The sequence below is a fragment of the Panthera tigris genome, chromosome D2, assembly GCF_018350195.1.
Source record: "Panthera tigris isolate Pti1 chromosome D2, P.tigris_Pti1_mat1.1, whole genome shotgun sequence".
Lineage (NCBI taxonomy): Eukaryota > Metazoa > Chordata > Mammalia > Carnivora > Felidae > Panthera > Panthera tigris.
In genome coordinates, this window is record NC_056670.1 from 69,821,315 (window position 1) to 69,848,860 (window position 27,546).

Here is a 27,546-nt window from a genome sequence, read left to right on the forward strand (position 1 = left end):
GGTCCTGAGACAGGTGAGGCTGTGTGGATCTAAAGCGGCTCCTGGGGCACCTGGGCGGCTCAGCTGGTTGAATGTCTGACTTCAGCTCAGGCCATGATTTCACCGTTCATGAGTTCGAGCCCTGAATCCGGCTCTCTGCTGTTGGTACCAACCAGCTTTGGATCCTCTGTCTCCCTCTCTCTCTCTCTGCCTTTCCCCTCCTCTCAAAAATAAACACTAAATAAATAAGTAAATAAATAAATAAATAAATAAATAAAGTGGCTCCTGAGAGGTGTCCGATACGCCGTCCAATCAGCAAAGAGTCCGAGACTTGGGCTTGGTTGTGGTGAGCCAGGGCCAGGCCATGGAGAATCTTCTGGGTCCTCGATTTGGATGCTTTTGCCAACACTGCCCCACATTTCTTTGGCTTTTCTTTTTTGAAGTCCTGACTCATAGGGACATTGTGATCAGTGAAAAACTCCACATTTCATTTCAAACGAATCGCTATCATGTTCAGTCTGTGGATAACTGACTTTCTTTATGAACTTAAACGGAGCACTTGTTTATCTCTTCAATTTCGTCCTGTTGATGGAAGCCCCGTTGCTTCAGCTGGTCAAGATCTTTTTGTACCTTGGTTCTGTCATCCAGAAGATGAGGTCATTCTTCCTAGCTCGGAGTCATTTCCAGTGCCCCCCCCAGGGCCACGGACGTGAGACGGTTTTGAAATCACAGGGAGATGACAAATTCAGAGGGAGGAGAAAGCTCCCGACCCTTCGTTCTGTCCCTGTCACTTTGCTTAGACTGGAATTGTCCCTCCCTCGCTGGGGGGTGCATGTCTACCTTAGTTTACGTTCTCCCAAAAGCAGATCTTGAGGGGAGGACTTGGTAGTTCATTTGGGGAGTGGTTCCACGAGGCAGGAGTGAGGGTGGGAGTGAGCCACAGAAAGAAGAGCCAATGAAGTCAAATACGTGATTCTGAGCTAATTACCACAGCGCACGGCCTATAGCCCGTAAAGTAACGTGACGTAACATAACAACGTAGCAAGCCGCTACCCCTGCTCTGAGCTGAGACAGACAGTCCCCCACCTTCTCCTCACCCCGGGGGGCTGAGATCCAAATCTTGTTGAAGAGAGTGTGGCCGTGACTCACTAGATGACAGAGAAGTCACTGTCAATGCCGTGCCGGCAGAACTTGCTAGACATCTGGCCCCTAGAACTTCCTGGAAATCGACTCTCTAGGTTCATAGGGAGGTATCTCAAAACCATGTGAGGGAGTGCCAGGGTTGTAGGATGCTGCCGGCTGGTTGGCAGAGCAGTAGCTGGGCACCACGGAAGTTGGGTGCGCCACAGAAACCCGAGAAGCCTCTGTAAGAGCCTGATTTTCCAGGAGCACACCAGAGACACTGGTTTTCCTCTTGTAATCTCTGTCCAGCACCCCCTACAGGCAAAGCATAACATGGCAGGGGGAGGGAAGCAAGGAAAACTACATAAAGGGCCCAGGTCAATTTTTACGGAACAGACAAAAAGGGTGGATGCGGAGCTCAGAGACAATTAACTGATAATAGGTTCAACACGAATTCCCCCTTTCAGGGAATTCTGCCTAAGCCCAGAGTTTCCTACTCTTCCCCTCCACCACCCCCCCGTTGAAGGAGGCTGCCGGTGCCTCAACCAGAGTTTGGGTTTGGGCTTGTGCCTCTTAAGACATTTCTGGGCATTTCTGTTAAACAAGGGATATCCTTCAATGGAGTCCTGTACAAAGTCATAGCCTGGCCTGAGCTGTGCTGTGAAGAATTAGAGAAACATCACTGGTAGCATCCTTTGGGGGTCCTGTGCTCAGCAGGATGGGGGGGGGGATTAAGGAGCTCGCCGGGGCAAGAGGAGAGGGCCAGAGGGAAGGGCCGAAGGGACCAGTCCAGGAGCACCCAGGAGTCTAGCCCTGGGGAAACCATTTGAGTAATGGAGTTTGGGGACTTTTCTGGAAGGAGGAGGAAGACTTCCATGCCAATCATGTGAGTATGGAAAGGAAGCAGAAGACAATGGCATGGGCCAAGGCTGGAGAGACACAAGAAATACAGTTAGAACGTCACTTGGATCTAAAGTCTCAGTAAAACTATTGTAGAGGGAAAAGTTCAAAATTATTTCTTCTCTTCCATATCTCCATCATTTTACTTGTTAACACTGGGAAAATCCAGCCTCAGAGCAATATCTTTGGGGTTCCCCATGCCAGCCCACACTAAAGAACTGAAAAAAGAAAGTTTTCCTTCAAACCATCTTTCTTAGCCAGCAATGAATTCCTACGTGCAATACAAATATACATTTGCATGATATAACTTACGGTAGAGACTTCTTGAGGATGGAAAATTCATTATTTTTCTAGGCAACCTGATCTTGGTTCTGCCGCTAGGAAGGGTGTGGAAAACTCCTCTGAGCCTCAGATTCTTTATCTATAAAATGAGCAGAGGGAGGAGTAGTTAAGGTCCCTTCCAAATCTAACATTGTGTTTCACTCTATCTCCTGAATAACCTGCAAAAAAACTTAAATTTATAAATTAAATTAGAAAGCAACCAATTTTCCTTACTGGTAGTTTTCATTTCTCAAAGGATTCACAACCGAATTCCTTTAAAAAAGCAAATTATCTTAGTGCCTACAAGGACTTAGTTTATCCCCAACATTTTAGAAACATGGATGTTATATAAACTGCCTTAGCCTGTTCGGGCTGCTGTAACAACATACTACAGACTGAATAGCTTATAAACAGCAGAACTTATTTCACCCGGTCCTGGAGGCTAGAAGTCCAAGATCACTGTGCCGGCATGATGGGGTTCTCCCGAGACCCCCTCTTTGGGGATGCAGTCTGCAACTTTCGTCTGTGTCCTCACCGGGTGGAAGGGACTAGAAAGCTCTGTCAGGCCTTTTTTTTTATAAGGGCACTAATCCCACTCACCAGGGTTCCACCCTCAAGACTTAAGCACTTCCCAAAATCATACCCAACTTCTAATACCATCACGCTGAGCATCGAGTTCCAACATTCGACCATGGGGGCCGTGGGCACAAATTTCCAGCCTATATAACACAGCCATATTGGAAACAGTGTGACTGTTTAAAACATTCGGGAATTCGGGATTTTTGCAGCAGTTAGTAAATTACAGCCATGCCCTGACACTTACCTGGAGCCAGTCCTTCCTAGACCAAGAAAGCGTCCTTACCTGGTGAGATTCCAGAGACGGTTACTTTAGTCTCGGGCCCAGGGTAAAGCCAGCAAACAAAACGACAAGATGTGGTTCTTGCCTGATCTCACGCCACGACGGTTTCCTTTCACTCAAGGTGGTTGAAAGTTCTTCAAAAGCAATTATTTCTGGCACAGGTAGAAGTGTAACTTCTCATACATGCACACCTCAGTGTGACCCGTTAATTAGTCGCTTCCCTGAGCGGGCTTGGAGACAGAGGCACAGGAGGCGCCGGCTGGAGGCCCAAGGGTGAAGAGGCCAGCGTGTGTGTTGCGCGTGTGCATCCGCGCACGTGTGCGGGGCGCAGGGGCAGGAGTGAGGTGGGATCCGGGAGAGCGCACGGTCCCTCCCACGTTCGACTAAGTCACGGCCACATCCCCGGTGGTTGACACTTGGGGGCGCTCAGTAAATCGAGCAGGACAGATTCTGGCACTAACTTCAGACCAGTTCTCCGAGTTAGGAGACGGAGCTCGTCCACGACGACGGAGCGGAGTTCGGGTCCTACCGCCCCCCGCGCGAACCGAGACGCCCCAGCGAGTGGAAGCCCATCGGCGACCCCAGGGCTGGTCCCGGGAGCCCCGCCCCGGAGAAGGTAGCTCCAGCTGCTGCGGGCGCCCGGCACCCAATCCCCGGGGTGGGCACGCCACCAGCACGGACTGGGGTCGGGGGGCCCGGCTGGGGAAGAGCCCTCTGGCTGTGGGAACCGGGTCCCCGAACCGGTGCGGAGACCCGAAGGGAGGTGCAGACGGGGGACAGCAGCGGCAGGAGGGGAGAACCCCTGGCGAGCGCCCGACCCTCGAGCGCCGCGAAATCCGCGGGGCGCGCTCTTCAGGGTGTGCGGCTGCCGTTCCGCGCGCGCCCCGTTGGCCGAGCGCGCTCCCGGGTCCCTTGGAGCGCTCCCGGGGACCGTGAGCGCGGCGTCGGGATCGCAGAGCTGCCTGCGAACTTTATCCGGCAAGTTCTAGGGGTGCGCGGGCAACTTTGCACGGGCGCCTTTCCCCCGGGCGGTGAACGCGGACAGCGTGCGGACCCGGCCACCAGTTTTGCAGAGGGCGCCCTCCAGGGGCGGTGCGCGCCCGCTGCGCGGGCAGCAGGCGTCGCCCGCTGTCCGGCCTGCCCGGGGCTGCCCCGCGCGACTCCGCCCCCTGCCACGCCGGGGCTTTTACTTTCGCTTTCGTTTGGGCGGCCTCAGACCCTCAGCGCCGAGGGACCGCGACGGACGCCAGCGCTGGCTGCCCCGCCGCCCGCCGCGCAGGGGCCTGGTAACTTCCGCCCCCGCCCCCGCTTGCGCCCCTCCCGCCCGCGTGCGCTCCTTCCCCCCCTCCACAACCGCCCTCCCACCTGGCCCTGCTCCCCTTCTCATCCCCCCAGCAGGCCCGCAACGAAACTTTGGGGAAAGAAAGGGCCCTCGCGCCCCCCGCTCCCCTCCGGCATCGCCGGCTCGGCTCAGCGCGCCCTCCCTTCCCCGCTAACCAGCTGGGACTGCCGGGCAGTTCGGGCTGTTCGGGATTTGGAAAAAGGGGGCGTGGATTGAGACGCGAAGGAGGGGATCGATCTCTCGCAAGGCAGGCAGTGAGCGCTCGGGTGTCTGACCGCCCTGGGCGCCAGTCCCCGCGTCCCTGTTTGTCAGCTGTGGGCCTCGGTCCTCCCTGTGCCTGTCTGTTAAATGGGATCGGTGGTGACCGCGGGCTGACGGTTGCTGCCAGGCTGTAAGGAGGTGACAGGCGCACAGCCCCTCCGTCGGAGCTCAGTGCGTTGGAGCTACCGTCGTCCTGGCTGGGGCCCCTGGTACTGAGCTCTTGAAGGTCTCTTGAGGAAGTGAAAAAAAGGCAGGCTGCAGGTCACCTTGCTACCGTTCACCGTTGTACTCAAGTTTAGCGTTTATGGGGCAGTAAAATCGCTTGTGGGTTATTCTGTGTGGGTCATTTCTAGGCCATTTCGCCTGAACTCTTGCTCTGGCAGGCTACGTGGCCCTGTCCTTTGTTTACTTACAGGTTATTTCCTCCTTCGGGGGCTACAGCCTGAGCCCTTACAAAGGGGATGAACACAAGAAAATAACAGTAGGCCTGCCCTCTCCAGGCACAGCAGAGGTGAGATAGGCCTGGATTTTCTTGGGTAGGCTGTGGAAATCCCAAGCCTTGGCCTGACTGAAATGATGTGGCCAGGATTAGGCACCTCACTTGGTCAGCACCCTTATTCTGGGTGAACTTGAGTTCACCCAGAAATCAAGCCTAGCCTCATAGGAGTAAGACAGTCGTTGAATGTTTCCTGTCCCTCTGCGCAGCGTTCAGCATCAACCCAGCAAGATGCTGTAGGTTTCAGGCTGAAGACCCTTCTGGCCTAATGTTTGGAGGGAAAACTCTGGGAGGCCTCCCACGGCTGATCCGTGGACATAAGCCTGAATTTTATGTCTCTGTAGTCAAGTCCAAAGTCCCCTCCACGTGGCTGGGAAGGACAAGCAGTTTAAGCCGCACCCCTGCTTTGACGGAATAGGTCAAGGGTTTACTGAGTGTGCAGTTCCCCTCTGCCTGCAGCACCCCCCGGCCTCGTACCCTCTGGGCTTCCCCTTCTCAGACCTCAGGTCAGGTATCTCCTCCCCTGAGAACCTTCCCGAATTCCTCTGAAGCCCAGTCGGGTCCCCCGGGATGGCCACAGATTGTTGGTCCGCATGGCACTCACGACAATCGCAGCTTGACATTTGTGCCCTCCTTTTATCAAAGTTTGTCCCCCATCAAGGCAGCACCAGGTCAGTTTGCTCCCAGCAGTGTCCCCAGCTCCTAGCACACGGCCTGGTGCGTTAGGCTCCCAGTAAGTATTCGAGGAGGAGCAGCTGCCCCAACTCTTCCCAGCACCCCCAACACCATCAGAGCAAAAGTCTGGCTTTCTTAGGAGCTGTTTTGCTTAGGTTTGTCCTTTTTTAAAAAAAAATTGGTCACGTTGTTTTATCATGATACATCCTAGATTCAGCCTTAAAGACTAGCATTAGCAAAAGGCTCAAGGCTTAATTACCACATGTTGAAGGTAGTGTCTTCTTCTGACGGCTCTTGTATAACTTTAACTTGCTAACTTTACAAAGTATTTCTGTGCTTTGCTGACAACAATCCACACTGAAAAGTAACTAAGTGTATGTAAAGGAGATGAGATAAAATTATCGAGTGTTTCTGCGTGCCTGGATTCATGCTTATCTCCTTTGGGAATGGGGTCATCTCTGTTTTCAAGAAACATTTTGCACCCTAATCTGAACGCTCTAACTGCCCCCCGCTGAACACACAATGCACGTTGCTGGCGATGGTGGAGGGTTGATGAGGTGTTGAGAAACAAGATGGCCACCTGACTTCCCACAGTCATGGTAGAGAGCTCGTGTGGGACCCTCCCTCCCTCTCCGTTCTCTCCTTACTGCCCAGCTCACCCCTCAGGTAAGCTGCAAGGGGACGTGATAATACTACTCAGAACTCCTCACAGCCAGTGGGTCAGCACTCTGCCATCTTGGATGCCTCCCTCCCCTCAAGCTCGGTTCCTTCTCCCCACCTCCAGAAGCCGTTACTTGTGCTCTGGGGCACAGTGTGTTGTGTCCAGTGGATGCCTTCTTGTTTTCTGACTGAGTGAAAACATCCCTGGGCGAGCCTAACAGAAATGCAGGCCTGCATCTGCGCACCCACTCTGTGCAATTGCTCGGAGACTGAGACCAGCAGAAATTAGACTCTGGAGAGGGTTTCCTTTGTTACCGAAAGCCGAGCCCTTCACGGGGAAGGAAACAGGACTGGATGTAGGAAAAACGGCTTTAGTACAGGCTCTACTAAAACTCTCTTCTAACCGGCCATATCACTTTTAGCGGATTCTCTTCCCTTGGGACATTTGTTTCTTCCAGCTTTCCGTTCAGTTAATATTTCTTTCGTAGGCACCTTTTGTGTGTTGGGCGCTTCTGCCGTGATGAACTTAGAATTGTTGTGTTTGAGCTACAAATAAGCAGAGTGAAAATGAAAAAAAAAAGACAAAGAGAACAGGGGTGGGGGGAACTGATGAGATAGGTGTAATCAAGGAGGACCTCCCTGTGGAGGTGCCATTTAAGCTGAATTCTGAAGATTGATTATTAGCCCGCTGGACAAAGGTGTCATGTCCAGCAGATGTATGAGTGGTGACTTCCAGAAAGAGAGAACTATGAGCCCTGACAGAACCTGAAATGAGCATAATATGTTTAAGGATGCTGGGAGGCTGCATGGTGTGATGGTAACGGGGGGTGTGCTCTGGGTGGGGTGCATGCTGCTGCCTTCAGATCCAAGTCCTGCTCTTTACTCATAATATAACCTGGGACAAGCTACCTACCTTTTTCTGACCTCACCTTCCTCATCTGTCAAAAAGCAGTGATCATAGGAATGGTCCGACAGCATTGTTGAAAGTATTAAATGAGATAATGCTTACAAAGCAATTAGCACAAGCAAATAATAAGTCAGTTTCTATTCTTATTGTTGTTTTCACGTCTTAAAGTAGAGGGAGTAGCAGGTTAGTAAGAGATCCCACTTTTTTTAAATAAAGAGCCAGGTAGTAAATATTTTAGGCTTTTCAGGCCATATGGTCTCTGTCACAATTGCTCAACTCTGGTTGTGGCAGGAAAGCAGCCATAGGCAATATGTTAACAAATGGGTATGCCTGTATTAACAATAAAACTTTATTTACAAAAACAAGTGGTAGGCTGGAGTTTGCCAACTCCAATACTAGATCATAAAGGGTCTTAAAACCCAAGGAGGTGGGTTTAGATTTGAACTGTTGGATCATAGGGATCTCTTGAAGATTCTGGATGAGGAAAATAATACGATGGAAATCTATCTATTTTGGTAGACCCGCCGAAAACCTTCTGACACAGAGAGCTTTTGCTTTTTGCAGATTGCTAATGTTTTCGAACGGGGTTCAAGCGATGCCAGGCAAAGCTTGAGCACCTTGTCACCTGTCAGGAATGAAGGGGGAGTTTCCTGTTACAGACCTTCCACAGCTTCTCTTACTGGGGGATCCTTTAACAAAATCAGGGACGCCAGATTAGAAGCTCCCTGAGGGCACAGCTTTTGTTCTCTTTGCTGCTGCCTCCTTCCTCTCTGGAACAATGCCTCAAATAGAGTTGGCACTCGAGCATTTAACTGAATGGTTGGTGCAGGAGCCTTGGAGCCTAAACATGCAAGACTGCTCATCTCCAGGCTTAATCAAAAACCGCAACACCTAGGGGCGCCTGGGTGGCTCATTTGGTTAAGCCTCTGACTCTTGATCTTGGCTCAGGTCACGATCCCACAGTTTTGTGAGTTCGAGCCCTGCCTTGGGCTCTGCGCCGACAGTGGAGAGCCTGCTTGGGATTTCCTCTCTCTCTCTCTCTCTCTGCCCCTCCCTGGCTCCCACTGTCTCTGTCTTTCTCAAAATAAATAAATTAAAGAAAAATCTTAGAAAAAAAAACCTGTATCATCTAATGAGTGCTACTTAAAAGGATCATGAGGCCAGTGATGCGCTAGATACCAAGGTTCTGGTTTTTCTTCTTCCTTCCAGATGGCAGACGATCAGGGCTGTGGCGTGGAGCAAGCAGCTGGGGACTCATCAAGCAGAGATGCAGTTGATGCTAAGCCAGACCGGTCTTCCTTTGTGCCATCACTCTTCAGGTACGTTTCCTGGGCTAAAGAGGGGCCCCGGGCCCCTCCAGCCTGCCATGCCTCAGCCATCTCCACACACGCCTGGGGAGAGGGACATTCAGGGCAGGAGGTCCGTGCTGCGCGTGGAAGATTTGCACAGAACCCTGACAGCTGTGTGTGACAACATTCGGGTTCCGGTGTGCACTTCCTGTCTCTGGGGGCAAGCCCAGAGGTGGGGGAAACCAAACTGGCGGGGGGGGGGGGGTCTCCGGCTCCGCAGCTGTGCATCTGGGTGGCACCTGCCCAGGAGGGAGGGGCTGTCCTCATCAGAGGTGATTTGCAGGCAGCCTCCTTCGGGGCAGAGCCTGGGTTGCTGCTGCCCTTTGGGACCAGGTTTGGCTGCCAGGCAGAATCCGGGGGCATGGGACAGGAGGTTTTAGGGTAGCCCTCCCTGATTCTCACCTTGTCGTTTCTTGAGTCCACTTCTAAAATTCCAGATCTTGGCATTTAATAATAATAATAACAACAACTTAATTTATTGCGTTCTCGTGTGCTAGCTCAGTATGGCACGCCATCCTCCTAATCCCCGGAGATAGTTCTATCGTTATCACCATTTAATAGGCAGGGAAACTGAGGCACACAGACGTTTACCAGCTTGCCTCTTTGATGACAGTTAATAAATGTCGGAGGGGCGCCTGGGTGGCTCCGTTGGTTAAGCATCCGACTCTGGATTCCGGCTCAGGTTGTAACCTCACGGTTTGTGAGTTCAAGCCCCGCGTTGGGGCTCTGTGCTGACAGTGCAGAGCCCGCATGGGATTCTTTCTCTCTCTCTTTCTCTCTCGCTGTCTCTCAAAAATAAATAAATAAACATTTTTTTAAATTAAAAAAAAAGTAAATGGTGGAGCTGAGATGAGAACGTACATGGTACCACCACCACCCAATAGCTCTCCTGTGCTCTCCATTTAAAAGTAGGAATGCAGGGACCCGGAGGGGCCCCTCACCTCCCCTCACCCTTGGCCATGGGGCGGCAGGCAACAGGGCTTCCTCGCAAGAAGCCGGAGGGCACTGTGGGTCAGAAGCATCAGACTTTCCGGCGTCTCCTAAGCCGAGCCCCACCTGGGAGGGACGGTGACAGGGATCAAAGTTGAGGTTAGGGAGTGCTCCCAAGCAGTGCTCAGGAGGGGAAGAGCCGGTGATGAGGGGCAGCCTGGCTCCCTCCAAACAATCCCAGAGAAACCCTTGGGTCACGCCATCCCGGACAGGACTCGGAAAAGTGAGAAGACGTCCACATCCTGGACCTGAGTTCCTTTGGCCTTGGGGCCATTTAGGGTCAAGGATACCCCATGAAATGAGCAGAACATGCAGCTGCAACTCCTGAGAACTTTCGAAAGCCATAAGGTCAGTTGATCCAGTACGAGCCCTTTAGCACAGTGGCCAGCAAATGTTTCGTTCACGGAGCTGCAAAATCACGTTCTAAAACGACACATGCACACACATACTTTTTTTGTTGTTGTTGTTTGTTTTTTACATTTATTTTTGAGAAACAGAGTGAGACAAAGAGTGAGCAGGGGAGGGGCAGAGAGAGAAGGAGACACAGAATCCGAAGCAGGCTCCAGTCTCTGAGCTGGCAGCACAGAGCCTGACGTGGGGCTCGAACCCGCGAACTGTGAGATCGTGACCTGAGCTGAAGTCGGCCGCTCGGCCGACTGAGCCACCCAGGCGCCCCTATCTGCACACACATATTTTAAGGTGATCTATAAATTTCTTGGCAAATAGGTGCAAAGGACGTGAGAATATTTCAGTTTTCCCAAGTCTCTGAGTCTTTAGGTTAAGCAGGTTGCCTGTCGGTGACAGAGAAACAGAAACTGTAATGTTCATTTCGGAAGTCTTAGTAAAGCCTCGTGGTATACTTTCCAGAAATTATGAAACCCAGCGGTATGTTGTAAATACTGACATTTGAAAATCACTTATTTAAATGTATTCAGTGGACTCTGAATCCACAGTACTTTTATAACCACGTTTCTCCCTTAAAAATGTACACGAGCAAGCTGTCCTCAACAGCTGGAATTTTTGTTGTTTCTTTTTCCCCGGAACTCTTGTTTTTTCGCTTTATTTCCCCCCACAGTATTTTATTCTGCTGTCATAGATTTAGTTGCTTGAATGATCTCCCCATCATGCATCTCTGTAACCTAAAGGTGTGCATCTATGCATATGCATAAAGTTTTTCAAAATTTAAAAAAAGTTTTTTTTTTTTTTGAGAGAGAGAGAGAGAGAGAGACAGAGTGCAAGTGGGGGAGGGGCAGAGCGAGAGGGGGACCCAGAATCCGAAGCAGCCTCCAGGCTCTGAGCTGTCAGCACAGAGCCCGACCCGGGGCTCGAACTCACAAACCGTGAGATCATGACCCAAGTCAAAGTTGGACACTTAACCGACCGAGCCACCCAGGCGCCCCTATGTATGCATAAATTTTAAGACATTTTTCCAGGTATCGTGAGTATTACAAGAAATTTCTTCTATGTTAAGTTACTGATAATTTCTCCGAGACTAAGTTACTGTCTTGACTCTTATTAATTCACAGTTGATCCAAACAAATGTTGGTAAGTCATTAGCACTATTAAATCATTTTTCATCAGATAATTGTTAAATAGAAATTGCATTTAAATTGCAACTTACAATGGGAAAGCGGGCTTTTCAAAAGCTAGCTTATGCATACGTGGATAAATGAGAGCCATTGCCAGAATAAGGAAGTGTTCAGTTATCACCTCTTTTGCCTGTTTGTCATTTTTAGAGGTAGAAGCTCTAAGAAACCATGAATAAGTACGTGGGATGGCAACAGTTTTGTGATAATAGTGTCACTTAATTCTTTGAATTCCTTCTAAGTTCTGTGCCAAAAAATGACAAATCAATTAGGTCCTTCAATTGTATCGAAAATAATTACAAATTACTTGACTTACAAAAGGGTTTGTTATTCTGCCCTTAGAAACATTGATTTTTTTCCGTTAATGGGAAGTATGCTCAAAAGGCTTTACCAAAACTTCTCAAAAAACTGTTAATTAAGCCTGTTCCTCTTTAGTTGGAGGCAAATTGTTTAACCCAAAATATTCCCAACAGAGATAAGATAATTAAAGTAACGATGATGAACATTTGTCAGTATCCTTTTTTTTTTTTTTGGTAAAAAGCTTTTAAACTGTCTGCTTTTTAAGATATTTCATGGTTAAGACCTTAGAGCTGCGAATGTAGCTCATTCACTTACGTAAAATGTCTGCTGTATATTCTAGTTGACAAAACCAGTCCTTCTTGTCGAACTAATCTGCCACACCAGATTTACTTTCAACCAATAAAGGTCTGATACCATTTCCAGTTCAGCAAATGTGTTATAAGGCATCCCTGTGACAACCATCTTGTTTCTAGTTCTTAGAGGATGGATGCACGGATGGATGGATGGATGGATGGATGGATGGATATATGAATGGAAGAAAGGAAGGTTGGATGGATGGATGTAGGGTAGGGAGGGAGGGAAGGAAAGAGGAAGGAAAGGGCACAAAGAAAGCCGGATGCTGTGTTCACTTCTCTCAGTGTTTATTTGCTTTGCTGTCACAGAACTCTAGCTCAAAAGTGATAGTGTCTTTGGAAATAATCAGGAAGTGAAAAAGGCAAAGTCATTATTTAAGAGCCACAACGTTCCCTTTCCATTCTATGTTTATTTTTATTCAGTATATTTTGTAAACATATCATCGAATTTGGAACAGCCCAGGGTGGCCCCAAACAGCCCCATTTCTAACGCCATCCTTCACCCTTATTAGACTCTTGTGTAAATAGGAAGCCCATTACCGTGCCTGATTCAAAGAGACCCACAGATACTTATATTTGAATTGTCTATTAGATGATGTGGAGGTTTTGACACCATCTAAGAATCAGGGTGGATGAGAATTCTGCTCTTCTTTTACTTGGTGGGAGATGGGAAACAGGGGAGGCAGTATCTCAGGCCAACCAGTTTTCGGAAAAATACACATGCAAGTTGAGGATCTGATCATGAACTCCCTTAAAATATCCTATGTCTGCACCCCTTGGAAGGTCTTTGAGTGCCCTGTTTGAACACCTCTGCCTTAAGATGCATCATTTTACGGAAGAGACATGGTCTGTGATATTGGGGTTTTACCCCCTTAAGTCCTTTGGAAAGGTCAGTAAGCTCAGGTAATTTTCTGTATTCTAGTTCGCTACCTTTTTATAGCATGGCTGATGTTGACATCAAGCTTCATTTATCAAAATAAACAATTATCCTTGCAAAATATTTGAATTCAATTCCATTTTCCAATCAAATATTTGAATTAAAGTAAATGGGCAGGGGCCAGACTTTAGAAGGGTTTGTCTGTCAGTCATATTAAGGATTTGGAATCCTAAAGAACAAGGACGTCATGGAAAAGTTTAAGTAGAGTGACTTGATCAACCATACCTACCAAAAAAAAAAAAAAAAAAAAAAAAAAAAAAAAAAAAAAAAGTGCCAGAGCAGCAGAGCTGCAGTGCGGGGCAGGGCCTGAAGGGGGTGCTGTTGCAAATTCTCTGGGCGAGAATGGGAGCGAAACGCCAGCCGAATACGACAGGTGGAGCCTTCGCCTTTGGCCCCAGATGTGCCAGGGGTGCAGAGAGGTAGAAGCAGCGAGACTTTGTGACCAAGAGGGCTGAAGGGCTGAAGAGGGGAGAGGCGAGGAGGAAAGTGGCACCTGGACCCCAGGGAATAGCTGAAGTCATATAGTGACCCCTGAGCTGTCTGGCTAGGAAAGGGGTGACGAAATCCATTATTTCTAACAGAAAAACCGGTGTTTGCCACCTTCCATTGCTTCCCTGAACATTTCTGCTGCCTTGGCCCTGCTGCCCGAGAGCGCAGGACGGATTTGGGTGGTGCCAGGGACTTGGCATGTGATGGGACCAGACCCTAAGTGCAACTCCAGACAGTGGGATTTGCCGCAAAGAGCAGGTGTCCACTGTCACACCTGACTGGTCAGCACCCTATACTTTCACTTCTGTTACTTAAGATTCTAAAGGGGAGTTGTTTATTCTGCTGAATTTAATTCATTGGGGTGACCTGAAAATGGCAGAGCAAAGGGTCCACCTCCACGGAGTGAGGGACGCTATGCCACAGGTCCGACGTGTGAGCGCATCAACCACTGCGCTGGAGTGCGCCCCGCAGCTGATGGTGGGCACCCTACCCAGACTGTCCTGTCCCCAGCTCCCTTCTCGGGGCGTCAGAATTGCTATCAGGTGGCACCTCTTGCCCCTCTCTAATTGAGGACACGTGCCCTCCCCTGGAGACTTCAAGGATTCTGGGAAACAGGTCTCCTTTTTCCCCCCAAAGCTTGGGAGGACTCAGTGGCCCCAGGTAGTGCCAAGCTCTCAGACTTGTCTTGGCTTTTTCGCCTCACTGTCACTAGATGGCACCACAGCCTCGTTTTATTTCCATTCCATTGGACCCTGAGTAAACCCAACTGCTCTTTAACTTAATTTTTTTTTTTTTTAAAACAAGAATGCATTTAAATGTTTTCTTATTTCCCGATTATTGAAGAACGGTTGGAAAACATAGGAAACCGCAAAGGAAAGACATGCAAGATATTAACTTAAAATTAGTAAAAGTGTTTTCATTAGTTAAAATTAGTAGAAGTAAAAACAAAAAAGGAGAAATCGGTATGTGCACAGCCTGCATTCATTTTGAGCCAGTGTTTAAGGAACAAGGCCTAAAGTCATCTGCGAACTTATAGAGGGATTCTTCTTGAAGTAAAGGTAACCCAAGCACCTGGCACAGGTTACCGGCCATCCGTGTTAGCAGTGTGGTCCCTGCCCTGAATGTAAACTCAGGTTCTTTTAGAATGTCTAGGCATGGCTACAGAAAATGGCTAATGGCTGAGAATAGCTAATTGCTGAATTGTAGTATATTAGGAACTATGGGAGGAGGAGGGAGAGCCAGAGGAGTTGGAAGTTGAGTTATCAGGGCCCAGGAAGAGCCCCAGCGACAGTGATGGTCAGGCCAAGCTACAAAGCACACAGATTCTTAGAAAGTGAGTGGAGGCCCACATCTGGTGGCACCACACCGGGAGCCATCGAGGGTACGAGGCCAGGCCCCATCCAGCAGCCTCACACATGTCCTCTTGCAGGCATACCTCAGCTCTGAAATCAGAGGCTTAGTTCTGCTCAAGGTCAGCATTAAGGGAAATAAAAGACAAAGGAGCAAACAGGTTTCATGCACTGAGATTTCCCCCGGGCCCTGGTGGAGCCTTTGTGTCCCTGCAAAGAGGTTTGCTTATCCTTCCGTTTACCAGGTGAAGGGGGCAGGAGAAAAGCCTCATTCTTGAAACTTGATAAATCCCCTGTTTTTGAGACGCTGGTTCAGATCCCATGGACTTTGTCTTCCATATCATCTTCGTGCTCTGCCCTGTGTGCTCTTCGAGTGTATTTAATGGATGCCACAGGGTTATCATTCTTTTTCCTGCATTGCAACTTGGGTTTCTCCACCAGTTAAGTGTTATATGTAAACAGATCCTTGTAAAAAAATGTGTGTTATTTGTATAATTATAAGAAAGATCCTGGTGGCCTGTCTTTTCATTTGGAGGGGAGGGTGTTTCAGAAGAAGCAATGCTTTGGAATTAAAGAACAGAGCAAAGATAGCAGACCTTAACTCATTCCGAAGAATATGTTAAGCAAAAGCCATTCGATCACACCCACTGATTAAGAGAGGCCAGGTCTGGGCCCCCTAAAAGAAAGAGAATGGTAAAATATACCCAGGGAGTTCACCTTTCAATAAAGGAAGTCTTCGAATTCATACTACAGAATACTGGATGCCTGTCTCCGAAATTTGTACATAGACCATACTAACGATTTAATGCTGTAATAAATCTAGAAGCAGTGATGATTCTTAAAATGGCAACAATGGAGGCGTGGAGGTGGACATCCCAGGTTCTGGTTCTGGCCTTGCCTCCCAATCACTAGTTGAGGTACCAGCAAGTCCTTTGACCTCTTTGAACCTCAGTTTCTGTGTCTGCGTAATAGGTATATGAATACCTGTCCACTGGATTGCTTATGAGAATTGAATACAGTAACTGTCAGCTTACTGAACTGCCTGATGAGGAAGAAACTGTACATGATTCCTGACAGGGAAGAAATCATAGAACCGTAACGTTAAAACTGGAAGACGCCTTAAAAATGTGACTTATCCAGCTCCCTCCCATAACAGTCAAGGACGGTTAAGACCAGAGAGGTAAAGTACTTTACCCATAGTCACCCAGCAAGACCAGCACCAAGACCTGGGTCTAACTTGGGGTCCAGCGATCCACCCCATACATCAAGTGCCAGTCACAACTGCAGTGGCGTTGAGCTGGCCAGCCACGTTAATCTACCAGCAGAGCAGGTTTTTTCTTCTACCCAAGTGGGTCAGCAAATTTAATTCTTCGTTGAAATTGCTCCCTTTCTGCCCTGCTTCATCTGAGGGCTTGGACAGAGTTCCAGCAGGGCTAGCGATGGGCGTTCTGATAGAGGGTCAAGTGCCCATTTCAGGAGCAGAGAACCACACCTCTAAAGCATGGTGACAGGATCTAGAGACTTTGAAGCTTCCCCCACATGCAGAATATCTCCAGTTATTATAGGTTATTGCTCTTCTAGAAGGGAAATCATGAGCTAGCTGTATGGTTAAAAGAAAAAAGTGAAGAAGGGAAGTAAATGATCAGGTTTTCATAGTAATAAAAATGTTAAGACACTATTTGTACAGAATTAAGCCTAGGTGCAGAAAAGTACTATGAAACTTAAGACCTGTTGTTTCTCGGGGGAACACGCGGTCACAAGTAAGAGTTAGTTGTGCAGTGTGGCCTTGCCTGTTCAAACCCTGAGCTTGCTGGGGCTCAGGGTGTTCTGTCTGGCACGCGTGTGTAACAGTGGGTTTGTCTGCTGTTCCACAGATGAGGAAGAATGAGGGCCGGGGCACCTGGGTGGCTCAGCGGGTTAAGCACCCCACTCTTGATTTCTGCTTAGGTCATGATCTCACGGTTTGTGAGATCGAGTCCCACCTTGGGTTCTGCACTGACAGCACGGAACCTGCATGCGATTCTCTCTCTCCCTCTCTCTCTGTCTCTCTCTTTCTTTCTCAACATAAATAAGCATTAAGAAAAAAGAGAGAGAGGACTGAGTCCTGTTAGCTGTTCTAAATTCTAGAGCCCCCCGCCATCATACAGACAGCAGTTTGAGGCTGTTTCAAGAGAATTCTGTCCTTTATCTCCCTCCTGATTTTTTTTTTAAATTCTTTTATCAATTTTTATTGTCAGAGGTCTCTCTGCTTTGTTTTTCAGGGGAGGAGGCAAGTGATGTGGAGAAGTTTGGGGAAGGAATCTTTCCCTCCATAGCCTATTTTAAATAGACTTTGTTTCCCAAAGTAAGCGTATGTTTGCAAATCTGGGTTCCAGAACAGAACGTATGGAGCCAGATTTCTCTCTGCTCACAGACCTGAGCGTGGCCGAGGGTTCGGTTTGCCCAGGATATCAGGTGTTACAGCTCCACTCTGTCAGTGGCACACCTTTCCCTGGCCGCGACCTTGAACCAGGAAATTGAGAAAAGCATCATTGTGAGCAGTTTGCTTAATAAGGGTGTTGTTTTTACATGTTCACACTTTCCTTCTTGCATTTGGAGGGGTGAGATGGGGAAGGGTAGTAACTCCTGGATCATTCAATTTGTTCAAGACGATTGAAAAATGATTTATATGCCTCATTTGACAATTAAGGGCTTTGGCTTGCCTCTGTAGTCTTTTATTATTTGTACGAATGCCTTGCGTGCTTTTATAAGGCGAAAAATAACCTCGAGCATTTGGACTCTGATTCACCACAAACTCCCCTCCGATTTTTGTTCATTTACTTACATATAATTTTGCCACCTCCTGTAGCTTGGCACTTTGTTGGGTTGCCCACATCTGCACGCTCATCACTTTAAATAGCCGTGTGGTATTTTATTCGACTGAATCTCAGTCTCTTGCTTAGCCATTCCCGTTTCCATGTTTTCACTCTTAAAAATGGTGCCGCTGGCTGCATCTTTGTGGAAGTCTGGGGTATTTTTTCCCCCCACTTCAGATCCCATGCTCCTAGAAAGTCACTTTTTCTCTAGGGAGCTGTCCCGGGGTGGGGAGAATGCAGCCGTGTGGAGCCTGGGCATTTCTGCCGGTCAGCAGAGAAGGGGGAGGCCAGTGTGACTTTCCCAGCCCCAGCGTGAATGGTCCTATGGAAAACTCCAGTGTGCGGTTCACTGCTGATTCAGTCACGGGCCTTCAGGGCCAGGCGGGCTGTGCCAGTCTGCTGTCCCCTGCTGAGCCCCGAGCATGTTGAGTTTTTATTATTACAGAGAAGAAGGAAACCCGCTGCCCAGAGTTGCCGGGCGAAGCCTAGTTCTGATGCACAGGGGGGTCCTTTCGGATGGAGACACGAGGTACCGCCTTCAGTCTTTCCTTTCCTCTCTGCCTTGCTCTGTGCCTTGGAATGTCAGGACTGTCGGGGATACCCGCTGTTAAAATGTTGAAACCATGAATGAATCATCCCAAAAATATTTAGACAAAGCAGCTACGAAAACCAGAGCCCTAGTTCCGAATGGAAGAGCCCTGGGGAAATGTGTGCCTGGTGGTGTGTTTACTTTCCTGCTGATGAATGTCTGCAAACAGATAGAGCTTCTGGGGATCCTATTCATGGAGACGCTTTAGAAAATAAACAGTAGCAGGTTTGCGTGCTTCTATTCCCTTCCAAATATAGAAAGGTATAATTCACATCTCGAGCAGCCTAGGGGATCTGGACGAGGATAAAACCTGTATTTATCCACTCCGGTGATGGGGAAAATTATACTCACGCCCAGAGTGGATTGTAAAAGTTCATTGTGCCCTTTCCGAGGTTTTTTTACTTCTTCGCAAAGTAGGCAGAGTATTTTTGTCCTACAATGGTTTCTGGTACAGGTTGCTATAGGCTCTTCAAGGACGTCTTTTTTGTATAAATGACCATCAGGGCTTGGTTGTGATTTTGTGCCTCTTGACTTTGTTGAAATGACTGAGTTGCCCTCGCACTGCAGAATTTGAGGTTCCAAAAAACAGGTCCCTAACCGAAGAAGTTAGGATAATCTAGTTTCTTCCTGATAATCAATGCTGGCATTGTCTGTGTTCTTAGCAGAGATTTGAGCCTCTCTGAATGTGTCTGGGAAGAGAAGATAATGGTACGTGCTCATACTGGTGAGGAAATGCAATACCAAGAAAAAATAAAAGACGGTTAGGATTAGGAAGCATTGGTATTCGATTGACTGCCCGTTGCATTTTAGTGCACACTTTTGAACAGTTGCTAAGTTCTGCCAGGTTATGGTAGTTATTGCAATCTTGTTTGGCCCTAAGAGCAGTGATTTCATGGCCAGATTTATTTATTTTTTTAATCTGTGGCCAGTTGTGAAACCCAGGAGCTTTTAAAAGGATTTAGAACTTTTAATTCACTGTTCTGGTTTGTCATGAGCCTTGCACTTGTGAGCAAGAATCCTGTGTTTCTTCTCAGCATAGTAATCTTGGCCAAAGTCTTCAGAAAGTGAAAAAGGTCAGGATAAAAGCTAGGTTTATCAGCAGAGAATTAGCGAAGGCAGAGGAGAAGGGGTGTGGTGGGGGGGGGAGCGCAGGTAGTTTGGAAAGTGGTAGCATCTGACTTAAATACTGTGGCCAGTTTTTATTTACTATGTCTTTCCCTGCCTCTCATCTATACTTTGCAGAATAAATGGGATAATGATGATGAACAGGCTTTGTAAAGCATAAAACACTATTCAGTGATATTAGTGATGCTTGTTCCTGGTGACTTAGGGAATGTCTGGAGTGGTTCCTCCTCCCCCGTTGGCGAGGTTTGTCAGATTCAGGACAAAGACTGGTTTTCCATTGATCTGGTCCTGGGGTCTCTGTGCCACAGCAATTCCATGCTCTAGGCTCTTCTGCAGAAAAGTCCTATCAACCCAGGAAAACAAGAATATCCACTTTCAGAAGGTCTTATCTCTGGGGGAGGATCACCAGCTGAAGACGTTTCCAATCTGATAAATGTTAAAAAAAAAAAAAAAAAAAGAAAGAAAGAAAAAGAAAAGTTTCTAATCTGGGTCTTTGAAAGCTTCTTAGCAGCCACCCCCGGGGAGAACCTGGCCCCGCTGAGCTGTGGACTGTTACCATCTCTCTGCGGTGGCTAATTAATTAGCACAGTCTCTTCGGAGCCCTTGAAGCGGCTGCTCCTGTCCGATAGCAGTTGTTTATCTGACGGTCTGCCTGGCTCTAGCAATTGATTTCCAAACAGACAGTAACTCTTTAAGAGCTATTGGCACCGGGATGGCAAAGCTTCCCTCCCCTGACTCTGAGTTACTGCACCACCAAGGCCACACAGGGGACCCGCCGAACACCGTGCCAACGAGGGAGAGCAAGGGTGGCGTTGCACACACAGTGGCATTTCCTGGAAGCGTCTCAGTTGCGTTGTCCAAGTAACAGCAGTGTAACATTTCACTTGACTGTCACCCCTAGGAGACCTCGCAGTTTTCACGGAAAGCTGTGGATCACACACACGTGACCCTAAATACGGTCTCGCTGCTGCCGACTGGCACCTTCCCCAGGCCGTGCTTCCCGAGCTGTATCTGGTCCGAGCTTCTGGCCAAGAACCGAGGGTCCCAAAGGCCGTGCCCACACGGAGAATGATGTCTGAGAGCGGAGGGTGAACTGGCCCTGGGGACCGCAGTGAGAGCTGAGGGTCCGGGGAGCCCAGGCAGCAGGCAGACAGGCTAGTGCTGAGGCCCTCACATGTCAGAGGCAAGCGGCTCCATGAAGACACCCAGGTCCGGCTCTGATCCTCTAGGTCTAAGCTTGAGGCCCCGGGAATCTGGGTGTTAATAGAGACAAGAAATGTGGGAATAGGAAACTTCGTGTTGGACCTGTGAGTGAATCTGGGCTCTACCCCTGTGTGGCTTTGTGTTCTCAGGCAAGCTAATGTCATGGGGCCAGCGCCTGACAGAGTGGTCGTCAAGAGCACATGAGGTAACGTATACAAGGCAGTGAGCGTTCCAGAATGGTCCTTCTTAGAACTGTGTTTATTACCAGCACGGTTATTGACACGGAGAGGAGGAAAAAGCTCAAAAGGCTAGGGAAGAAAATCACGTGTAAGATCACAGTGAAAAACAGAAACACGGTGTCTCTTTAACAAGTAGCACAAAAAAAGTCTGAATCCAGTAATCTGCAACATAAGCCAAGTAACGGAATCTGTTTGCAGCAGGTGATTTTTAACTACTAAATCATTTTTTTTAATTTTCTTTTTTTTACATTTATTTATTTTTGAGAGACAGAGAGAGACAGAGCACAAGTTGGGGGAGGGGCAGAGAGAGAAGGAGACACAGAATCCGAAGCAGACTCCAGGCTCTGAGCCATCAGCACAGAGCCCGACGCGGGGCTCAAACTCACAAACCGTTGAGATCAGGACCTGAGCCGAAGTCGGACGCTTAACCGACTGAGCCACCCGGGCGCCCCGCTACTAAATCATTTTTATTGTAACCTTTTGAATAATTAATTCAGTCACATGTACTAAAAAAGATATATCGTCAAATCCTTCCTCCTTCATGCTGCCCTTGCCCCAGGGCTCCTATTTACACAGGTAACCACTCTTTGTGATATACAACTACCGTTAGTAATAATAACATTTAGGTACTATTTTCTGCAGGCCATAAGCTGTTCTGAGTGCTTTTTGAATATCCGCTTGTTTATAAGCCGGGAGGCAGATGTTGTAATTTTGTTCTTTTTACAAAGGAGGAATCACAGAGGGGTTAAGCAACTTGCTGATCACTCGGCTCTGTAGTAGAGCCGGGTTTCAGAGCCAGGCAGCCCAGCCCTGGAATTAATGAGTTTACCCATTATGTCACCCTTCAAGAGTCTTTATGCAGGTACAATCGAATGTAAACGTAGATTTTCCCCTCATCTTCCCCTAAAGGGTGGTATACTATTGCCATCGTTTTGTCCCTCTGTTTTCTTTCATACTTAACCTCCGCCTTGGAAATGATCCCACGTAGGGACACAGAGAACTTCCTCATTCTTCCCTGCGGTACCGTGTTATTTTGATTAAACACCCTGCCCTTCGCGGTTCATCCAGGAAGTAGAGGCTGAACTGGATCTTTGTACCTGTCTGCAGGTCATTATGGGAGGGGCCGACGGGACACATTTGTGTCTTCCAGCCGGGCCTTTCCACAGTTGGAAATAAGAGCCTCGGGGGTGGGGTGGGGTGGGGGAAAGGGAAGAAAACCCACCAGGCCACGAGTGTCTCCAAATAGCCTTAGGGATCACGCACAAGAGAAGTTCTGCAGTGAAATAACTGTCCTGTGTGGGTAAACATGCAGCAGCTAGGGACTATCCTAAAAGAGTCGCCTCTCAGAAGTCATTTCTCTTCCCAAATGTGAGGCTGTACTTAATAATCTCTGCAGCAGCCTTGCAGGCAGAATGGGCAAAATGGAAGTGAAGGCCTTGCTCTCACTGGAGTCTTTGAAGGGAGAATGGGACAGAAAGGGCGCTAATCCCCAGGAGAGAGTGCTGGGAAGCCTCGAGGCTAGTCAGTGAGGGACTCTGATCTCTTGGACTCTGATTCTAGCAGAATGTATCTATTATGCCGTGGGCTTCGGTCCACATTTTTTTTTTTTTTTTTTTTGTCCTGGTGCTCTCTCCATCTTGACAGCCCTTTCGTCCTTTTGTCTGTCCAGTGACATGCTTTAACCCGGTCACAGGGGTTGCTTCCCCACAAGTTAAGCTGCAGATGGAATTTGCCCAAGGCCGGTGCCTCTCTTAAGAAGATGAAGTCAATGGAGTAGAATTGATTGCTCTCTAATACACATTTGGGATCTGGAAAGACCTGGGTTTAACAAAAAGCTATTTGGGGTTAGAAGGAAAAATAAACGACGGACTCAAATCCAGACAGAGGAAGGAGATACTCCTTTCATTTTGAAAAATGAGAGTTCAAGTTAGGGGCCGGTAAGGTAAGGGAATCCCCTCCCCTTTGAAATATTTACCAGGGATAAGAATCACATTTCATATTCAATTTTAAGGTACTTTTCATAACCATGGAAATTTCTTTAAAGTGTATCTATCATTATTCCCCTTTTGTGTTCCTTTTTTTAAAAATTGATTTTCCAAATCCTATTCTGATAAAAGCCGAGTCCTTTTTTTTTTTTTTTCATGTAACTTACAACCAAGCCTGTTTTTCTTATAAAAGATGCTCACTGGCATCTTTTGTTTTGCTCATCATTGGGGATGGGCTAATGACAGCTTTAAAAAAAAAAACCACAGCACATTTATTACTTGGATGTTCTTGTACAGTTTGTTTTAGGATAACTCATATAGCAGAAGATAGAAGTAGAGTCTTATCTCTTAGAGATCCTCCAGCCTGCTAGACTTTATGCTGGTCTTATTTCGGGTCTTTGAGTGGCCTTAAATTAGCTAAAGACCTGTCAGGAGGAAATGAGAAAATGCAGGGAGAATTTTAACAAGGTCCTGGCCCATAGTAAGCCCTGACAAATGTTAGTTGTTATCAGTACCTATGGAATGGCCGTAATTAAGCCACCTGCCCCAACTTCAGAGGCATCAATTGAAGACCAAAGACTTTGTGTGCATATGAAGGACTATGTGCAGATAATCTGCCTCATGCACAGAGGACACTGTCAGTGTGGGTCGTTGACAGGGAATTCAGAAGTAAATCCTACGCTCCCATACATGGCATGCCCTTGAACACCACAGAAGCTCACTTTGCTGGTATTCGTCTCCTCTGAGCTTTTATGGAGGCCCGGGAGGGAAAGAAGACTCCACAAGAGTATTTGCTGCCCATCAAGTCGGCCATCTGATTCTGTGACGGTCACAGAAGGCTGTTTTCCAGGAAGGGGGCTCGGTGCTCTGTGAAGGGTTCCCTTGGGCAGATTCTGAGTCTCAGTCCAGTGCTGGTTTGGGCTGCCTCCCTGGGGAAAGAAATGTGGAGAAGAACGGACATCACCCCCCTAGACTAGACAGAAAAAGTAGGGAAGAAGAATCGAGAGATGGTAGAACAGATCGAGGATGTTTTTCTCTGAAAAATCAGACGATATCACGGAAGAAAGTTGGCCTTATTAAAAGTGGAGGATAAAGTGGTGTAGCAGTTGAAAAACAGCAATCGGCTGTCTGGAGATTCGACATAGAGAGCTACTCTGTAATCTGGACCCAGGTAGGAGGGGCGACGGCAAAGGCCATGTCCTTCCAGAGACTCTGAGAAACTACAACAGTGAGATTCAGTGAAGCCTGGGGGGGAAATACCCTCGGGCCTGCATTTGTCAGGTACCAAGCTGAGTTTTTATTTTCACTCTACTCCTAACAACTTTTGATGACAGTTTTGCGACAGTGGTGGATGAGTCTTCTAACAGATAGGCCAGGGCGTGGGACTCTGAAACACCAACATGGGATGCTGACCGTCACCTGAGGCTGACGTGTTGGTCTCACTGTGCTCATCACTGCCTGGCTGACCTTGAACAACCCCTGCCTCTCTGTGGACCTGTTTCCTTATCTGTAAAATGAGGGGATAGGACTTGATTCATTCATTCACAGAAGACTTTTTTTCAACCTAATTGCCCTGACTAGAACCTCTTCTGCAGTATTTAACAGAAGTGGCCAGAATGGACATATCTGACCTGTTTTTGACCTTAGGGGGAAAGCGTTCAGTCTCTCATCATTAAGTATGGTATTAGCTGGGAGTTTTTCATAGATGTCCTTTTCCAGTTGGATTAGTGCTATTGTAATCCTAGTTTATGTAGCATTTTTATCATAATAGGGTACTGTATTTTGTCAATTCCTTTTTCTGCATCAATGGAGTTGATTATATGGTTTTGTCCTTTATTGATATGATGGATTATATTCATCGATTTTTGGATATTAAACTAACCTTGAATTCCTGGGATCGATCACACTCGGGGATGGTCAATAATCCTACAGATTTGACTTGCTAGTATTTTTTGAGAGTTTTTGCATCTATAATTATAAGGGATATTGGTGTGTAGTTTTTAAAAAAATATATTTATTTTTTATTTTTTTTTTAACATTTACTATTTTTGAGAGTGAGAGAGAGCATGAGCAGGGGAGGGACAGAGAAAGAAGGAGACACAGAATCGGAAGCAGGCTCCAGGCTCTGAGCTGTCAGCACAGAGACCGACGTGGGGCTCAAACCCACAAGCCGTGAGATCATGAACTGAGCCGAAGTCGGACGCTTAACCGACTGAGCCACCCAGGTGCCCCTCCAAAAAATATTTATTAACGGATAACTTATATGCCAGGCATTGTTCCCGGGACTGGGGACGCAGCAATTTTTCAGAACAGATTAAAAAAAAAAAAAGATCTCTTCTATTGCGGAGCCTATATTCCTGTGGATGACTGGCACGGCTGCTTTCCACCCACATTTGACCTTTTTTTCTGTGTTCTCTCAATGATGCTTCATGTTCAGCCTCAGTGCCCATGTGCCAGACTTCTGGAAAGCTGGATGGTCAGTGTTTGGAGATTGGAAGGGGACTACTTTCTTTTTTTCTTTTTTCTTCTTTAAAGTTTATTTATTTATTTTTGAGAGAGAGAGAGAGAGAGAGAGAGCATGAGCAGGAGAGGGGAAGAGAGAGAGAGGGAGAGAGAGAGAGAGAGAATCCCAATCAGGCTCCGTACTGTCAGTGCAGAGCCCAGCGTGGGGCTTGAACTCACAAACTGTGAGCCTGAGCCAAAATCAAGGGTCAACATTTAACCGACTGAGCCACCCAGGGGCCCCAACTTGCTTTTTTAAGTTGCTGCTCCTTTTGTCCACCTTTTCACGTAACTGCTTCTACTATTAGGTATTAGCATTTTCTGTATGTGGATTCTTTCATCCAGTATTATATTTGCGAGATTTGTTTATGTGGCTTCTTGTTGTCACGGTTGGTTCATTCTCGTTGTTCTGTAGGATTTCATTATATGCATATTCAGTTTATTCACTGCACTGTAAATGCACATATGGATAATTTCCTGCTTGGGGCTATTGCTAGACAGTACCCCTGTGCACGTGTGTAGATCTTTCCTTTTTTGCAAACATATTTACTCTACTTTGGGCGATAGCCCCAGGAGTGGAATTGCTCTGTCATAGGATGTGTTTTAAGTTCAGTTTTGGTAGATTCTACGAGTTTTCCACCACGCAAGTCCAAAGTAGGTTCCCACAGCAATGTATGACAACGCCAGGTGTGAAACACGGTCACCAGCACGTGGTGGCCATCCTGGTGAGAGTGTCCCGGTATCACACTGTGGTTTTAATTTGCATCTCTCTGGCATGTAGCGAAACAAGGCAGGAGATCCCGTTCGTTTTAAATATGACAATTAAACAAAACCATCTGCCCCCCTCGGGCCTTTTTTCTTCACAGATACCGCAGCTTTCTTGGGCACCCCTTCCCTGCTAATAATAGAATCCAGAGGCCATTTCCATCCAAATGTCTTCCATAGCCTCTGACTGCCTTTATATTTCCCCAGTAAGAAGAAGAAAAATGGCTCGGGAAGATCAGTCACGACCACCCAGGACCAAGTGCCTGCATATCAGTATAACATGAATTTTGAGAAGGTGGGCAAATGCATCATAATAAACAACAAGAACTTCGACAAAAAGACAGGTAAGTGTTGTGGGTGTAGGCTAACCTCTCCTGTTCCTTTCCATTGTCTTCAACTTGTATCAGACTTTGATTGGAGAAAGGCAGTGCCCATCTGCTATGGCAGACAGCCCCCCATCCAATGCTATTTACGTGTCTGGGGGGAAGGGATGTGAGGACGCCAGAAGCTTTGGAATCGAAGGTCCCACCATGTGCATTATCTGATGCAAGACTGGGACCAAAGGGCTAAGAGTCAAGGGGAGCCTTTTGGCCCCAACTGGAGTTGCCATGATGAGGCTCACCTTCTGTGGGTGAGCTGAGTAACCCTCTCCTTTAAGTTTGCTTCATATATCAATTCCACATTAAAAAAAAAATTAATGTTTATTTCTGAAAGAGAGAAAGAGTGCAAGTGGGGGGAGGGACAGAGAGAGAGAGAGGGAGACATAGAATCTGAAACAGTCTCCAGGCTCCGAGCTGTCAGCACAGAGCCCGACGCAGGGGCTCAAACCTGTGAACTGCGAGTTTGCGACCTGAGCCGAAGTCGGACGCCCAACAGACTGAGCCACCCACGCGCCCCGAGTTGCTCCCTTAAATTGTGACCTTGGGAGCATTTACACAAGAGCCAGCAAAGCTGCACTTACGCCTGACGGGGCGATGCTGGCAGGCAGTTCTCAGCCCGGGATTGCTCATCGTGGGCTTGATTCCCACAGGCATGGGCGTCCGAAACGGAACAGACAAAGATGCCGAGGCTCTTTTCAAGTGCTTCAGAAACCTGGGTTTTGACGTGGTCGTCTACAATGACTGCTCTTGTGCCAAAATGCAAGATCTGCTGAAACAAGGTGCGTGCCTACCCCCTCCCTCCGTCTCCTTCCTGTTCCCAGGAGGGGCAGCATGCCAGTGGGCTCGGAGATGGGGGGCCGCCTTTGCAGGACAGAGGGATTTCAGCCTGGGCAGCTTTTCCTTCGTCTGGACTACTCCATCCCTGTCTGCAGGCTGGGCGGGGGTCTCTCAGGAAACTTAGATCTCTCCCTAAAAAGATGAAATCTGCTCATAGGACAGCAAATGATAGGTTTGGGATCTACAGAACA

The 27,546-nt window shown here is 47.8% G+C and overlaps 2 protein-coding genes across 10 annotated transcripts in view; one reads left to right on the top strand and one right to left on the bottom strand.

Moving 5' to 3' along the window:
• LOC102951390 (nebulin related anchoring protein) overlaps nt 1-3,554 on the bottom strand; it is a 76,368-nt gene extending 72,814 nt beyond the window's left edge. For all 7 annotated transcript variants that reach the window (XM_042960953.1, XM_042960952.1, XM_042960950.1 and 4 more), the window contains exons 1-2: nt 3,185-3,554; nt 2,314-2,422 (exon numbers count right to left, since the gene is read on the bottom strand). The gene's annotated coding sequence lies outside the window, so the exon portion shown is untranslated. The remainder of the gene's footprint in view (nt 1-2,313; nt 2,423-3,184) is intronic.
• Nucleotides 3,555-3,700: 146 nt separating this feature from the next.
• CASP7 (caspase 7) overlaps nt 3,701-27,546 on the top strand; it is a 30,501-nt gene continuing 6,655 nt past the window's right edge. Inside the window, exons 1-4 of one of the 3 annotated variants that reach the window (XM_007084825.3) lie at nt 3,701-3,797; nt 8,732-8,841; nt 26,346-26,482; nt 27,169-27,297. In XM_007084825.3, coding sequence (XP_007084887.1) covers nt 8,732-8,841; nt 26,346-26,482; nt 27,169-27,297 — 376 coding nt within the window. In that variant the 5' untranslated portion in view covers nt 3,701-3,797. Of the gene's footprint in view, nt 3,798-4,364; nt 4,468-5,327; nt 6,622-8,731; nt 8,842-26,345; nt 26,483-27,168; nt 27,298-27,546 lie in introns of those variants that run through there. The other 2 variants (XM_007084824.3, XM_042960968.1) reach the window with 2 other exon arrangements.